The 15,715-nt window shown below is 36.8% G+C and overlaps 1 protein-coding gene across 1 annotated transcript in view; it reads right to left on the bottom strand.

Annotated features, from left to right (window-relative positions):
• The window catches only part of Samhd1 (SAM and HD domain containing deoxynucleoside triphosphate triphosphohydrolase 1), a 62,016-nt gene that overhangs the window by 23,103 nt on the left and 23,198 nt on the right, over positions 1 to 15,715 (bottom strand). The window contains 7 exon segments of the mRNA XM_048810973.1: positions 648 to 743; positions 3,064 to 3,203; positions 6,294 to 6,409; positions 7,856 to 7,947; positions 10,124 to 10,232; positions 10,353 to 10,453; positions 13,214 to 13,369. Coding sequence (XP_048666930.1) covers positions 648 to 743; positions 3,064 to 3,203; positions 6,294 to 6,409; positions 7,856 to 7,947; positions 10,124 to 10,232; positions 10,353 to 10,453; positions 13,214 to 13,369 — 810 coding nt within the window.

Raw genomic sequence — 15,715 nt, 5'->3', positions numbered from 1 at the left:
GACCTAAAGATCCCAGGCACTTCACTATGAGCCAGATGAACAGACAGTGGGCTCATGGACCACTCATTTACTCATCTTATCCTTTGCCAAAAAGAATGACATGGATAGACTGCCCTTCACTCAAGGATTTGCCAGCAGGAAAGTAACAGAGGAGAGGCTTAGGGAAAAATAAATAAAGGAAACATTGTCCTCGAATTTCAGAGGAGCAGAACTTTAAAAAGCATTTCCTATAGAAAAAATAACATAAGAAAGCTATTTGGCCTTCTCATCAGATACAAGAAGATACTGTGGCCTCTATGAAAATAAGAATTAAAAAAACTAAACTTTTTCCTTTGCATATTTATGTAGGCAATTTCAAAAACTAATTGGCATGTTGTACTTCTGTGATCAAAGAAATTTTTTAAATCAATATACACAGTGTTCTATTAATCACATGACAATTATATTAAAAATACTGATAAAACAGCGCAAAGAAAATTTTAAAACCAGTAAATAATGTTGGTTCTGAGACCACAGGTGATTCTCTTCCTTCCTTCTTTCTGTATTTTTCCAAGTTTTTACAGCGAACATGTACTAATTTTATAATGTGGGGGAATTGTGCCTTTAAAAAAAAATTCTTCATTTAGACTATTTGGCCAATTACTTACATCCACTATGAAATCTTCAGCCTTCATTTCAGCCTCCAGGAATATACCATCAGGTTTAGCATCAGCAACCTTTTTTGGAAGGTGTTCATAGTCTTTCTAGAAAAGATGAGATTACCATGTTAGAAATCCAGTTTTGCATCATTTAGTACTTGTGCCACAAACAAGTTCCTTTTCTCTGGGTGCAATGGTGCAAGCCTGTAATCCAAGCAACTCAAGAGGCTGAGGCAGGAGGATGACAAGTTCAAGGCCAGCTCAGCAAATTAGTGAGGCACTAGGGAATTTAGCAAGACCCTGTCTCAAAATAAAAAATAAAAAGGGCTGAGAATGTAGCTCAGTGGTAAAACATCCTGGATTCAATCCCCGGTACCAAAGCAAACAAGCAAACAAATAAACAAGGTTCCCTCTCTAAAAATGACATTCCATACCAAGTGTAGGGGCACATGTCTATAATCCCAGTGACTGGAGAAGTTGAGACAAGAGGATCACAAGTTTGAGGCCTAGTCTAGGCAACTTGGTAAGACTTGATCTTAAAATGAAAAAATAAGGCCGGACACAATGGTGCATGCCTGTAATCCCAGCGGCTTGGGAGGCTGAGGCAGGAGGATCACGAGTTCAAAGCCAGCCTCAGCAATGGCGAGGTGCTAAAAGCAACTAAGTGAGACCCTGGCTCTAAATAAAATACAAAATAGGGCTGGGGATGTGGCTCAGTGGTCCAATGCCCCTGAGTTCAATCCCCGGTTACCCTCCACCCCTAGGAAGAAAAAAAAAAAAAAAAAAGGCTAAGGATCTAGCTCAGTGGTAGAGTGCCCCTGGGTTCAATCCCCAGTACTGAAAGGGGAAAATAGCAACAAAAAGTTACTTCATTAAGAAAAATGTTTAGAGTTGGGCAGGGTTCATGCCTGTAATCCCAGTAGTTCAGGAGACTGAGGCAGGAGGATTGCCAAATTCAAAGGCCAGCCTCAAGCAATTTAACAAGGACCTAAGCAACTTAGTGGGATGCTGTCTCTAAATAAATAAATAAAGGGCTGAAGATAGGGCCCTGATTTTAATCTCTGGTACCAAAAAAAAAAAAAAAAAAAAAAGTTAGTGCTATCCCTAACAATTATAGAATTATAGCTCTTACCAATGCTGTCCTATTAAAAAAATAGAACAATTTTCATAACAAAACTTCACATTTAAAAAAAAAAATATGACACTAACCTCTTAGTCAAACAAGGGGAAATAAAATCTAACCCAAGAAATGACTATGAGGTAGGGCATGGTTATCAGTTGACTCATGTATGGCTTTCTGGCAAACAAACAAAAAAAAAAAACCTTACTAAACTGGAGGTGAAAACAGACATTTGAACTAAAGGAGAAGGCGAGAGCAATTACCTCTCTCCAGGAAACTGCTTACTGAAGTAAAAAATATGACCTCTCCAAGTTCACTGTTTATGTTATCAGTAAAGTCAACAGCAGGCTATTATTAGTAATTAAGTTTTTTTAAAAGTTGTAGATGGACACAATAGCTTTACTTTATTAATTGATCAATTTATTTATTTATGCAGTGCTGAGGAGCGAACCCAGTGCCTCATGCATGCAAGGCAAGCTCTCAACCACTGAGCTACAACCCCAGACCAGTAATTAAGTTTTGTAGGGAGACAAAAATCATAAAAAAATTTTTGACTGATGGACGTTAATACCCCCCAGCCCTGGCACTGTTTTAAGGGTCAATGATAGTTAAAACAGATCCTCAGAGACTCAATGACACTCATACAGGTACATTATTTTGAGGGTCCTTAGATATATTCCCTTATGTTCATTTTTCTGTGCTTGGATCTAGTCAAAATCTGAGGACCCCCGTCTTCCTGGATGAGAGAGAGAAGGTTTGCAGTCAGGCCTGGCTTTGAATCCTTGTTGACTGGTGCACATGAGCCAGTTATTAACCTTAGCCAAGACTCAGTTTCCCATACAGGACAAAGGCCTAAGAATACTGTGTTGCTGTGAAGACTAAATGAGAATAAATACAAAGAGCTTAGTACCGAGCACGGGTATTTTTTTATTTTTAAAAAATATTTATTTGAGGCTGGTGTTGTGGCTCAGTGGTATAATACTCGCTTTGCATGTGTGAGACCTTGAGTTTGATCCTCAGCACCACATAAAGATAAATAAATAAATTGTGTCCATCTACAACTAAAAAAAAAAAAAACTATTTTTCAGTTGTAGATGGACACAAGACCTTTATTTATTTATTTTTATGTGGTGCTGAGGATCAAACCCAGGGCCTCACATGTGCTAGACGAGCGCTCTATCGCTAAGCCACAACCCAGCACCTTCCTGCGGCACTGGTATTTTGACTGATTAATGGTTTCCTCTTGGAGGACTGAGAGTGCAATAACTTTTCACCAACGGGAAGATGCTTGATAATTCAACTTACCCTTTCAATCTTCCTTGCTTCTCCTGGCTGGGTCTCACCCACATATTTGTATAGATTACGGTATTCAATATTTTTTAAAACCTTTTGTGCTGCATCCAATTTGGGATCAGAAGAGTATAAAATCTCCAGAAAAACGTTATCTGCAAATGTGATGAAACTGCAGTCATATTAAAATGAAAGAGCAAGGGCTGGGGATGTGGCTCAAGCGGTAGCGCGCTCGCCTGGCATTCGTGCGGCCCAGGTTCCATCCTCAGCACCACATACAAACAAAGATGTTGTGTCTGCTGAAAACTAAAAAATAAATATTAAAATTCTCTCTTTAAAAAATAAATAAAATAAAATGAAAGAGCAAGATTTAAAGACATGTCTACCGCTCTACTCCTGAAATGGTTTCAAGAAGCAATTCACAAATGTAGGCACATTAGGACTCTAGCAATGTACTTAAAAAAAAAAGAAAAGAAAAATGTTCCAGTTCGTGTTTTCTCTCATAGGATGGGAACTAGAGAGAAAAAAAAGGTGTGTGTGTGTGTGTGTGTGTGTAAATCCCATAAAAATAGAAGGGAGGCCAGTAGAGAGAGAGTGTTGGGGGGAGAAGAACTGGGGAATGAAATTGACCAAATTATAGTTATAATGTGCACATGTGTGGATTTGAATCCTAATGTTACATATAATTATAATGTACCAATAAAACCTGTAAAAAAATGTTCCAGTTGAAGACTTGGATTTACTTCAAGGTGATCCAGTGCATGGGAAGGAGAGAGATAAAATAAGATGGCACTAGAGTTGACTGATGCCTGTCAAGCTTGGGAATGGGTACACAAAGTAGATTGATTTATTGTTGTTAGGCTTATTTACAAAAGATAATTATCCCTATATATACACAAATAAAATTACATCTAGGATCTGCTTCAAAATAGTCTCATAATTTTTATGGGAGTGGGTAGATATGGTGGATAAAAGTAAAATTGTTATGTTGATAACTGTTGAGGCTAAGTGATGAATACACAGAATTTTGAAAATTTCCTTCATTAAAAGTTTTTTTTAAATGTTTTTTAAAAAAATATGGACACAATATATTTACTTTTTTATTTCCTTTATTTTTATGTGGTGCTGAGGATCGAATCCAGTGCCTCACACATTCGAGGCAAGTGCTCTGCTGCTGAGCTATAACCCCAGCCCTGCTTTTTTTTTTTTTTATATATAATGGAGAATTTTAAAAAAATATTTATTTTTTAGTTGTAATTGGACACAATATCTTTATTGTATTTATTTTATTTTATTTTTTATATGGTGCTAAGGATCAAACCCAGGGCCTCGCACATTCTAGAAGAGCGATCTACCACTGAGCCACAATCCCAGTCCCCATTAAAAGTTTTTAGCCAGGCTGAGTGCAGTGGTGCATGCCTATAATACCAGTGGCTTGGAAGGTTGAGGCAGGAGGATTGCCAAGTTCAAAGCCATCCTCAACAACTGAGTGAGGTCCTGAGCAACTTAGCAAGACCCTGTCTTAAAATAAAAAATATAAAGGGCTCAGGATGTAGCTCAGTGGTAATGCATCCCTAGGTTCAGTCCACAATACTATACACACACACACACACACACACTCAGAACAAGAAACTCAATACTGATATAAAAGCATTATCTAACATATAATCTACATTTAAATTTGTTTACTTGTCTCAGTAATTTAACTTAAGGATTTTTGTTGGATAGAGAAATCAATCAAGTATAAGGATAATATTAGGGGGTCATGCTTTTTATGGATTCTCTTAATCTGGAACTAGATTTGTTTATCAAAATGTTGACATTTAGAAAAGTTCAGGTAGTTGTATTATAAAGTATTCTGTTACCATGAATGGTTATGCTAAATTTTATCAGTCAGTAAACGTAGTAATCTTCAGATTTTTCTAGTAATTTCTTCTTCTTCCCTCCCTCCCTCCCCCTTCCTTTCTCTCTCTTTTTCTTAGGGTGCTGGGATTGAAGCCAGGGCCTCTAATGTGCTATGCAAGTGCTCTACTAAGTTACACCCCAAGCCCCAGTAATTCATTTTTACCATATTTTACAGAAAGTATCAATCTACAAGGGGTTAGAAACTTTAAAAGTTGGTTCTTCAAAGACAGTTTGAGAAGATCTGGTTCAGTTTTGTTCTGGTGGTGGGCTGCAAACAGAATCTATGCATGTTGGAACAGTAGGACCTTGGGAAGCACCTGGACAAGCAGCAGCTTTTGTTTTGTTTTGTTTGTTTTCCTATTTTGGTGCTGGGGATTGAACCCAGGGATGTTCTACCATTGAGCTACATCCCAACCCTTTTTATTTTTAATTTTGAGACAGGGTCTTACTGAGTTGCCAAGGTTGGCCTCAAACTTGTGATCCTCCTGCCTTAGCCTCCTTAGTGGCTGGGATTAGAGGCAAAAGCCAGATCTGTTTCTTAGGCCACTTGGCTTCTGTTGTTTTTGTCCATTTTCAGAAATTCTCATCTTTCTACTGATTCTACTGATGGCTTTCTAGTTGTATTTTTAGTTGAACAGAGTCAATTTTGTGACTTGCAACCAAGAACTCTAGATTGAGACAGGAGGACCGCAACTTCAAAGCTAGCCTTGACAACTTAGTGAGGCCTACTTTTTTGCTTTATTGATCTTTATTTCCCAATCTACACTTTCCAAGCTTAAAAAACTAGCTGCCACATCTTCACCTATTTTCTCTCACCCTAAGCTGCAGATATTGTTTCTGCCAAAGTATGGAGAGATATTCCTATCATCCCATGTTTTAGAATGAAAATAATGTTGAAAGTTTTTTAGTAGTCTAGTTTTGTTATAAACTAAATAATAATGAATTTTGAATACTTACTTTCCAAGTATATATTAGGAACTCTGCCTCATTAAAGCATCACTACAGAACTATATGCTAGATAGATAATATATATCCCCGCTTCATATTCAAGATTGAACCCAGTGCCTTATGCATGCTAGGCAAGCACTCTACCATTGAGTTACATCCCCAGCTGTATACTTTCTTTTTATACATGAGGAAACTAAGGTTCAGAGAGGTTAAATCACTTTACTGTGGTTGCCTTGTTACTAAAAGGCAGAGATAAAACTCAAATCTAAGAATATATAATCATATAGGAGGGCAAAATATATTTGAACATTTGGAAAATAACCCATTTGCAACCCAGGGACAGCTTACATTATCTAGGAGATGGGCCATCTATGTTATCTTCTAGTTCTTACCTGTTAGCTTAGTGAAGGCTTCCATGTCATCAATTGCTGTAGAAATGTGGTATTTTTTTCCTTGAGCACCTGTAATCTCTATGTAGGGGTCAGCTTTGAGGAGAGCATCTGTAATCCTAAAGTAGATTGTGTGAAAATTACTTAGAAAGCTTTGAATACTTGCTTTATGCCTCATTGAAGGTATCTTTCTACTTTAGAAAAATAAAATCTTGAAGTACAATGTTCTAAAGATACCTGGTTCTTTTTTGTTGTTTAATAACTTTATTTTATTTGTTTATTCTTTTTTTTAGGTAGTGCTGAGGATCAAACCCAGGGCCTCACACGTGCTAGGCAAGTGCTCTACTACTGAGCCACAATCCCAGCCCCAACAACTGGTTCTTGATTAGGGTTTTGGATACCACTATCTTATTTAACTTTTCTAATAAAAAGACAGGCATAATCAGCGCCAATTTTACAGACACAGAAATAATGTAATTTTCCTTTAAGCAAGCCAGGAAGAAGCAGTGCCAGGCTTTGAACTCAGATCTCTCAGGCTCTCTTGATTAAAAAACAAACTTTTATTTAAGTATCAATCATACTAACATGATAAAGAATATGTAAAAAACAGAGGTAAAGATAAATTTCTATGGGTTAAAACACTCAATTTTTTTTTGTGCTGGGGATTAGAACCAGGGCCTTGTACATGCTAGGCAAGCACTCTATCAACTGAACTATACCCCAGCCCCCAATTTTTGATTGGGGTCAGAACTCACGGGCGAGTCATGTACAGACTTTGCTATGGTTTTGAGTGAATCAGGGAAAAAGAGATGAAATTCCTATTGGTTTTACTATATGTATTAATTAAAAAAAAAATTTTTTTTTTTAGTTGTCAACGGACCTTTATTTTTATTTATTTATATGTGGTGCTGAGAATTGAACCCAGTGCCTCACATATGCTAGGCAAGTGCTCTACCACTGAGTCCCAACCCCAGCCCAATATGCTATTAATTTTGATAAATGTTTGACAGCACAAGGACAGACATCACTCTTACTTCTTTTTTTTTTTTTTTAAAGAGAAAGAGAAAAAGAACTTTTTTTTTAATATTTATTTTTTAGTTTTGGCGGACACAACACCTTTATTTGTATGTGGTACTGAGGATCGAACCCAGTGCCGCACGCATGACAGGCGAGCATGCTACTGCCTGGCAGAGCCACATCCCCAGCCCCCACTCTTACTTCTTAAAATTAACTTTTGTTATTAATCTCACAATAATGTCAGTTGTTCATGTCCTGCTTCCTATTACCTTGGTGACTAAACCTCGTGTGTAAATTAATGGGGCAGAGGTCCACTGCAGCACTGCCTCTTCATGTCTAGCCTGGGCCAGCTCTACTTTCCTTCCTCCATCTACACCCCATACACATTTTTCTACTCTTCCTCCAACTAAGTTTACGCTAGATTTTGTTTGTTTAAGGAAATCACTTCAGATTTACTCACTTAAAAATTCACTTGATTTTATCTGGAAATCTCAACTGGCAAAGCACCATGGAGAATTTTGTAGGGAAGTAACAATTAAATTTCTTACATTGTATCAATGATGTTGCTAACTTTGTGTTGATAGGCTTTGTGGTGTAACCGATTCCGTGTGTGGAACATATCATATAGATTCCCAGCCTCCTGCAGGAAAACACAAAACAAATATTAGTGTAGAATCAGATTATGTTAATCTTGTTAGTAGATAAGTATATAAGACAGGGAAATAGGATGATGCTAGACAAGAACATGTGTGCAGCTATTTCATCAAAATCCCCGAGTCCAGTTAAAATAAAGGGGGGGGGGGGAAAAAAGCAGATGCAGTGGTGCACATCTGTAGTCTCAGCAAATTTGGAGGCTGAGGAAGGAGGACTGCAAGTTAAAAACCAGCCTCAGCAACTTAATAGACCCTGTCTCAAAATAAAAATAAAAAGGACTAGGGAATGGATGGATGTATGTAGCTCAGTGATAAAAATGTCCTTGGGTTCAACCCCCAGTATCAAAAGCTATTTATTGGTATGTAATTTTTATTCATTTTTTAAAAATTTTTGCTTTTAGTTGTAAAGTGAATCCAATACCTTTATTTTATTTTTTATGTGAAGCTGAGGATCGAACACAGTGCCTCACATGTGCCAGGAGAGTGCTCTACCACTGAGCCACAGACCCAGCCCTGAAACTTTCATTCCTAGTAAATAAAAATATATTGTGAGTTCTAATTCTGTGACAGGTTCTGTTTTTTGATTTTGTTTTGGTACTGGGGATTCAACCCAGGGCCTCATCATGCCAAGCACATTCTTTACCACTAAGCTACACCTCCAGCCCACAGGTTGTTCTAGACATTTTAAGTATATGCTTTAATCCTAATAACTCTAGGAAATAGGTATTAATATTCTTAAGTTCTTCATTTTTTTTTTGGGGGGGGGGGTGGTACCAGGGATTGAACTCAGGGCACTCAGCCACTAAGCCACATCCCCAGCCCTATTTTGTATTTTATTTTGGGACAGGATCTCACTGAGTTGCTTAGCACCTTGCTGTTGCTGAGGCTGGCTTTGAACTCACGATCCTCCTGTCTCAGCCTCCCAAGCCACTGGGATAACAGATGTGTGCCACTGTGCCTGGCTAAGTTCTTGAAACTTTTCTGTCATACCATACCACTCTTTTGTTACAAGACTGTCATCTAGCAGGGACCCAATGGGGTTGAAATGCCAGTTTGACCACTTATTAATGTATTCCTTCTCAGTGCCTCAATTTGCTACTTGTTAAGTGATGGTATGGTTTAATATGGGTTGTTCCCACCAAAATTCATGCTAAAAGTATGCCCCAAGTAACAGTGTTATGAGGTAGTGGGACCTTTAAGAGGTAACTAGGTTACGGGGGCTCCACACTCATGAAAGGATGATTATTGTAGTTTCTGTGAGAGTGGGTTAGGAGAATGGTGATTACAAAGTGAGCATGACACTTCCTCTCACTCTCTTTAGCACATACCTGCCTGTCCTGGTTTTCTACCATGCCTGGAGCAGCACATAATCCTTAACAGAAACTGAAAAGATGCCAGTGCCATGTTCTTAGTCCGCCAGAACTGTGAACTAAATAAACCTCTTTTCTTTATAAAATAGCTAGCCTCATGTATTTTGTTATAGCAACAAAAAAGAGACTAAAGCCAGGCACAGTGGTGCACACCTGCAATCCCACTTGGGAGCCTGAGGCAAGAAGATCAAAAGTTCAAAGTCAGCCTCTGCAATTTAGCGAGGCCCTAAGCAATATAGTGTGACCCTGTCTCAAAATGAAAAAGACTGGGGTTGTGACTCGTGGTTAAGCATCCCTGGTTTAATCCTCAGTACCAAAAAATAAATAAAGAAAAGAAAGAAGAGACTAAAACAAATGGGATAATAATAACATCTTTCTCTTAGGCTTCTTAAGGACTGAGCTGATCATCTAAAGCACTTGAAACAGTGCTTTAAGCCAACACAGGTACATCAAGTGCTGAAATTTAACTTTATCATTATTATCTACCAATTATATTTTTTAAATATTTATTCTTTAGTTATAGGTGGACCCAATACCTTTATTTAATTTTTATATGGTGCTGGGGATCGAACTCAGTGCCTCAACATGCTAGGCGAGCGCTTTTCCTCTGAGCCACAAACCCAGCCCCATCTAACAATTATTTTAAAAGTAAAAAGAGCCTCTGGGTATTTGCAAATGTTAAACATTTAGTAAAGAGATTGATGGTTTACCAATTATTCCAAATTGTTGAGTAGTTATTTTTAGATTTCAGACCAGGAACTACATTTTTCTTGTTTCCCGGGTCATAGCTTACCTTATCTCTAATACAAATACACTTCTCGTTACCTTCTTCACAGACACGGGCAAACATAATAAAGCGGTTGTAATCAAAATTATTTGGGATTCCAAGATGATGGCAGTCCCTAGAAAGATTCCAAAGCAAAGAGATGAAATTTTTCAACTAAGAAACTACTTTAAATAAATACTAATGCTAAATCTGCAAAAAGACTTTAACCAATTTTTCTAAAGTATTCAGTGCATACCTGGCAAAATAATCCCATTTATCCACATCAATGCCATTTCTTTTATTAGACACTATCTCATAAAGAAAGCTTTTCTCTTTAGGACGTCCTTTATATGGCCACTGGAAGAAAAGAAAAATTTTAGATTGGCAACAAATCTATTTATAAAACAAAGCAATTGTATTAATTTGCAAATTATAAATAGATATTGATTGAGAATAATAGATAAGTTAGAAGGTTCTACTCTTTCTTCCTTCCACTAGTTTCTTATACAAGTAGAAAAGGAAAAGACCCTAAAACAAGGAGCTTATATATTACAGAATTAAAAGTTTCAATTAAAAAAAAAAAAGAAACATTTGTTTTATTAATAACAATCATGATCTTAAAATAGCTCATCATAAATTAGACACAGTGGTACATGACTGTAATCACAGCCATGTAAGGCTGAGATTGGTGGAAGAGGATCACAAGTTCAAGGTTAGGCTCAAAATTTTTCAGATTGTGTTGTGTGTGCATGAATATATCATAATAAACCCCACCATTATGTTTAATTATAATTTACTAATGTACCAATTAAGAAAAAGGGCTGGGAATATAGCTCAATGGTTATAGAAATCTGGGTTCAATACCCAGTACCACAAAAACAAACAAACAACGAGTCATATATGAACATGAAAACTAAGCCCAGTGGCTCTCCTGGGATGCCTCTGAGATTCTGGTCTTTAAAAAATGAATATCTGACATCAGTTTGAAAATGTGGAATTTGTTTTACCTTTTATAATGTTTACTAGTTTTAATGTCAATTTCAAATTAGAGGAGAAAAACTTGGTCGTTAATCTGTATCAATATACAAAGTACATTTTGCATGTAAGAAAACATCTTTTCAGGAAAATTAGACAATTTCAGAGTAGAAAGGTACCTCAGAAGCCATCTTTCAACCTTCCACCCAAGGAAAGAATTTCTGATACGGTAAAGCTAATTTTTTGAAGAAGGTACTTCAGTTGTGATCACTTAGAAAGGTGCCTAACTATGTGTTATTAAAAAAAAAAAAAAAAAAAAAAAAAAAAAAGGAAAAGGAAAAGAAATGCTAAGGTATATATCCTATTAATACTAAAACTTCAGGCTGGGGATGTAGTTCAGTGGTAGAAAGTGTGCTTATCATATGTGAAGACCTGGGTTCAATCCCCAACACTACACACACACACACACACACACTATGTATATATTATAGTCTATGAACATGATATATATCTATAAATATGATATCTATCTACATATACACATATATTACATATAAATGAAATGCTAAGACTATTGAAAGGGTTTTAACATCATTATATTTTCCAAAACCAGCAACTTTCTTATTTTCTTTGTTTAAAAGCTTTTTAAAAATATAACATTTAGGTTGGGGATGTGGCTCAGTGGTAGAGTGCTTGCCTAGAGTGCATGAGAGCCTGGGTTCAACCTCTGGAACCTCCCCCCTCACCAAAAAAAAAAAAAAAAAGATTTAATTATGAGCTAGAAATAATATTCCTTAGATAATAATGCTCAAATTTATTATTTAAAATAGCATTATTTGGGGCTGGGGTTGCAGCTCAGTGGTAGAGCACTTGCCTAGCATGTACAAGGCACTGGGTTCAATACCCAGCAGCAAATAAAAAATAAATAAACAAAATAAAATTATTTTAAAAATAGCAGTATTTTTCAAAGTAGTTATAATCTAGACTAAATGATATGTCTGTTCAAAGCATTTTTGGAGCTCCATTTTTTTTGGGGGGGGGCTAAGATATTTGCTGAAAAGTTCAATTCCTTCAAGTAGATTTGCATGTACTTTGAGGTTAAAAAAAAAAAACCTAAAAAATCTTAATTATCTCCTTATTTTCCAACTTCTTTTTTATTAGGAAAAATACAAAAGATCAAAGAGGAAACCAAACTGATATCCCCCTGAATCAGTTCAACTTTTTTCTAGGTCTTTGTATACTTTCTAGGTCTTTATATACTTAATATTTTAAAATATGGTACACAGGCACACTTTTATATTTCCAAACAAAGTTACTTAAGGTTTCTATATAAAATATTGCATATACATTCATTAAAAATGAATGTATAGCCAGGCATGGTGGTGCATGCCTATAATACCAGCAGCTTGGGAGGCTAAGGCAGGAGGATCATGAGTTCAAAGCCACCCTCAGCATAAGCAAGGTGCTAAACAACTAAGTGAGACCTTGTCTCTGATAAAATATAAAATAGGGCTGGGGATGTGGCTTGTGGCTCAGTGGTCGAGTGCCCCTAAGTTCAATCCCTGGTACCAAAAATAAGGATGCCTATATATATATATATGCATATGTATATATTTAAATTTAAATTGTATTGAATTTGTATGCAATATTTTATATAGAAACCTTAAGTAACTTTGTTTGGAAATATAAAAGTGTGCCTGTGTCACCATATTTAAAAATATTTAAGTATATAAAGACATAGAAAAAAGTTGAACTGGTTCAGGGGGAAATCAGTTTGGTTTCCTCTTTGATCTTTTGTATTTTTCCTAATAAAAAAGAAGTTGGAAAATAAGGAGAAAATTAAGATTTTTTAGGTTTTGTTTTTAACCTCCAAATACATGCAAATCTACTATTTTATTGAACTACAAATTTTTTATAAACCATGTTCATTATTTCATAAATATATTACAGATATTTTATGAGAACTCAGTTAAGAGATGGAAAACACACAAATGTCATTTTTTTGTATTAAAGGGTAGAAATATGCAACATATTTTGCCATTTAGTTCTTCTACAATAGGCAAATGTGTAGCTCTGAAGGAATCAAGAATAGCCTTGATAAAAAGTACCAGTCAGTTCAAATCAAGTTGAATACAAACTTACCACAGAATCTTTTACTGGTGTTTCAAGTGGTCCTATAATTTGTTCCTTGATAAAGCAAATATCTTCCTCAGGGATAAGACCATACTGTTCCATGATAGGTCTGAGTCCATTAGAATTTACTAGATGCTCAAACATTTGAACTGAGCCCTGTTCATGCTAGAAAAAAATCAGGATAACATGGCTTGTTATAGACTCTAGCCAATTAGGGGCCCTAATTATACAAATTATTCTTGATTCCAGGTAATTCTAAGTTAAGATTCTACTGCATGTCAATAATGCAGTTTCCAACCATAGTCTTGCAGGTTTTATCAATATTGTAAATATTTTATTGAACTACAGAATTTTTATAAACCATGTTCATTATTTCATAAATATATTACAGATATTTTATGAGACATAATCATTTGTGATATCTTGAAGAATATTACCAAGTTTTACAGGAGAATCCTACTTTAAGGACGATCATAAAATTCAGTTCTGTTTTTCATCAGTATTGGAACAGGTGAAGTAAAAAGCTGTTAGTACTTCCATCTAGTGGTGAAAAAGAATAAGAGCAACCTCATGGGTAAAATTAAGCGTCTTAGATCTCTGAAGTCAAGATCTGGGTCCCCCTCAGTTGGCTCATGACTCTGCTCACTCATTCTTAATCAATGTAAAGAGCAAATGATTCCCTGGAGACATCTGCCCTATTTCACACCTTACAAGATAAAAACCAAAACCTGAATGAGCCCGTAACTTTGTGTGTGTGCCGGGGACTGACCCATAACTCTTCTTAAAATTAAATCAAGACATATATTAATTACAAAAGGAGGGAAACCTGTAACTGTACAGTAGAAAAATGTGGCGGACACTGCTTTACCCAAGTTAAGTTAGTATCACTAGTAAAACAGATTTTATGTGCCTCCTGAAGTGACACATTAAGAAGAATATATTGCTTCTCTGGCATTCTGCCAGAAATACATAGCCTGACTACATGAAAACAGACTAAATGAAAGTTAAATTGACATTCCACAAAAAAGCTCACCTGCCCTTAAGAAAATGACAAAGTCATGAAAGATAAATACTAAAGAATTAGCCAAAGCATGGTGGTGCATGGCTGTGGTAATCCCAGCAGCTTCAGAGGCTGAGGTAGGAGGATCTAGAGTTCAAAGCCAGCCTTAGCAATTTGGCAAAGCCCTAAGGAACTTGGCAAGACCTTGTCTCAAAATACAAAAAAAGGAATGGGAATATGGCTTAATGGTAAAGCGTCCCTGGGTTCAATCCCCAGTACCATTAAAAAAAAAAAAAAAATCCTGTTGAACTGTTCAAGATTCAAAGAAATTAAAGAGAAATGGCAACTAAGTGCAAGATTATTTGGGGTTTTTTGGTGTGTGTTTTTTTTTTTTTTGGCAGGGATTGAACCCAGGGGTGTGTCGGGAGCCATTCGTGGACTATGTGTGGACCAAATTGGCATGGAAGCCCACTGAATGGGAAAATCTGGTATTTGGTAACTTCCAGCGGCAATCCTGCTGGTAAGATCGCTCAGATACATGAGTCCTATTCAGCTCTGCCAGGTTCCACGTAGCACCAGAGATGGGGTGACCTGCTGTGGCTACACAGCCTCTCAGAGATGGGTGTAGCCTGCCAAGATGCCAATCAACCTCTTGACTGCAAGACATGATGAAGCAAGACTCCCCCCAGAAACCTTTTCCCTTACTTTGATGTACCCCCTTAAATAAATCATCAGAGCCATTTTCTAATTGTTCAGTTCTAGCTCCTGTGTGGGCTGGACTTATCAGACACTCTGCTTTTAAAACCTATTATTTGACTCTGCCCCTTATTTCTTCACTATTTCAGACTATATTCTCAGATGGCTTATCCTCTCCTGAGCAGGAAAAATTACCCTGGCAAAGCGCTGGCTGCCTCTTGATAGGGGTGTTTAATTGCTGAGTCACATCCCCAGTCCTTTTTATTTTTTATTTAGAGACAGAGTCTCACTAGGTTGTTTACAGTCCTGCTAAATTGCTGAGGCTGGGTTTGAACCTGTGCTCCGTTGCTGGGATTACAGGTGTGTGCCAAATGCAAAATTATTCTGTATCCTGAACAAAGAAAAAAATTTCCCCTTTATCTATATGCATAATCGGTGAAATATGAAGGTAAATCTATAAATCAGATGATATTTCTACATTAATACTAATTTCCTGACTTTGGATAACTGTGCCAAGGTTATATTCTTGCTTTTAGAAATGCCCACTGAAGTATTTGGGAGTGAAAAGTTATGTCCAGGGCTGGAGGTTGTAGCTCAGGCAGAGTTTACTTGGCATGCACAGGCACTGGGTTGGATCCTCAGTACTGCAAAAACACAAAAGAGCTGGGACTGGTGGCATATGCCTGTAATTCCAGCAGCTCAGGAGGATCACAAGTTCAAAGCCAGCCTGAGCAATTTAGCAAGGCCCTAAGCAACTCAGTGAGACCCTGTCTTGAAATAAAATACTAAAAAGGGTTGGGGATGTGACTCATTGA

This window comes from Marmota marmota, unplaced genomic scaffold, assembly GCF_001458135.2.
Source record: "Marmota marmota marmota unplaced genomic scaffold, marMar, whole genome shotgun sequence".
Lineage (NCBI taxonomy): Eukaryota > Metazoa > Chordata > Mammalia > Rodentia > Sciuridae > Marmota > Marmota marmota.
This window is presented reverse-complemented; position numbering and strand designations above follow the sequence as displayed.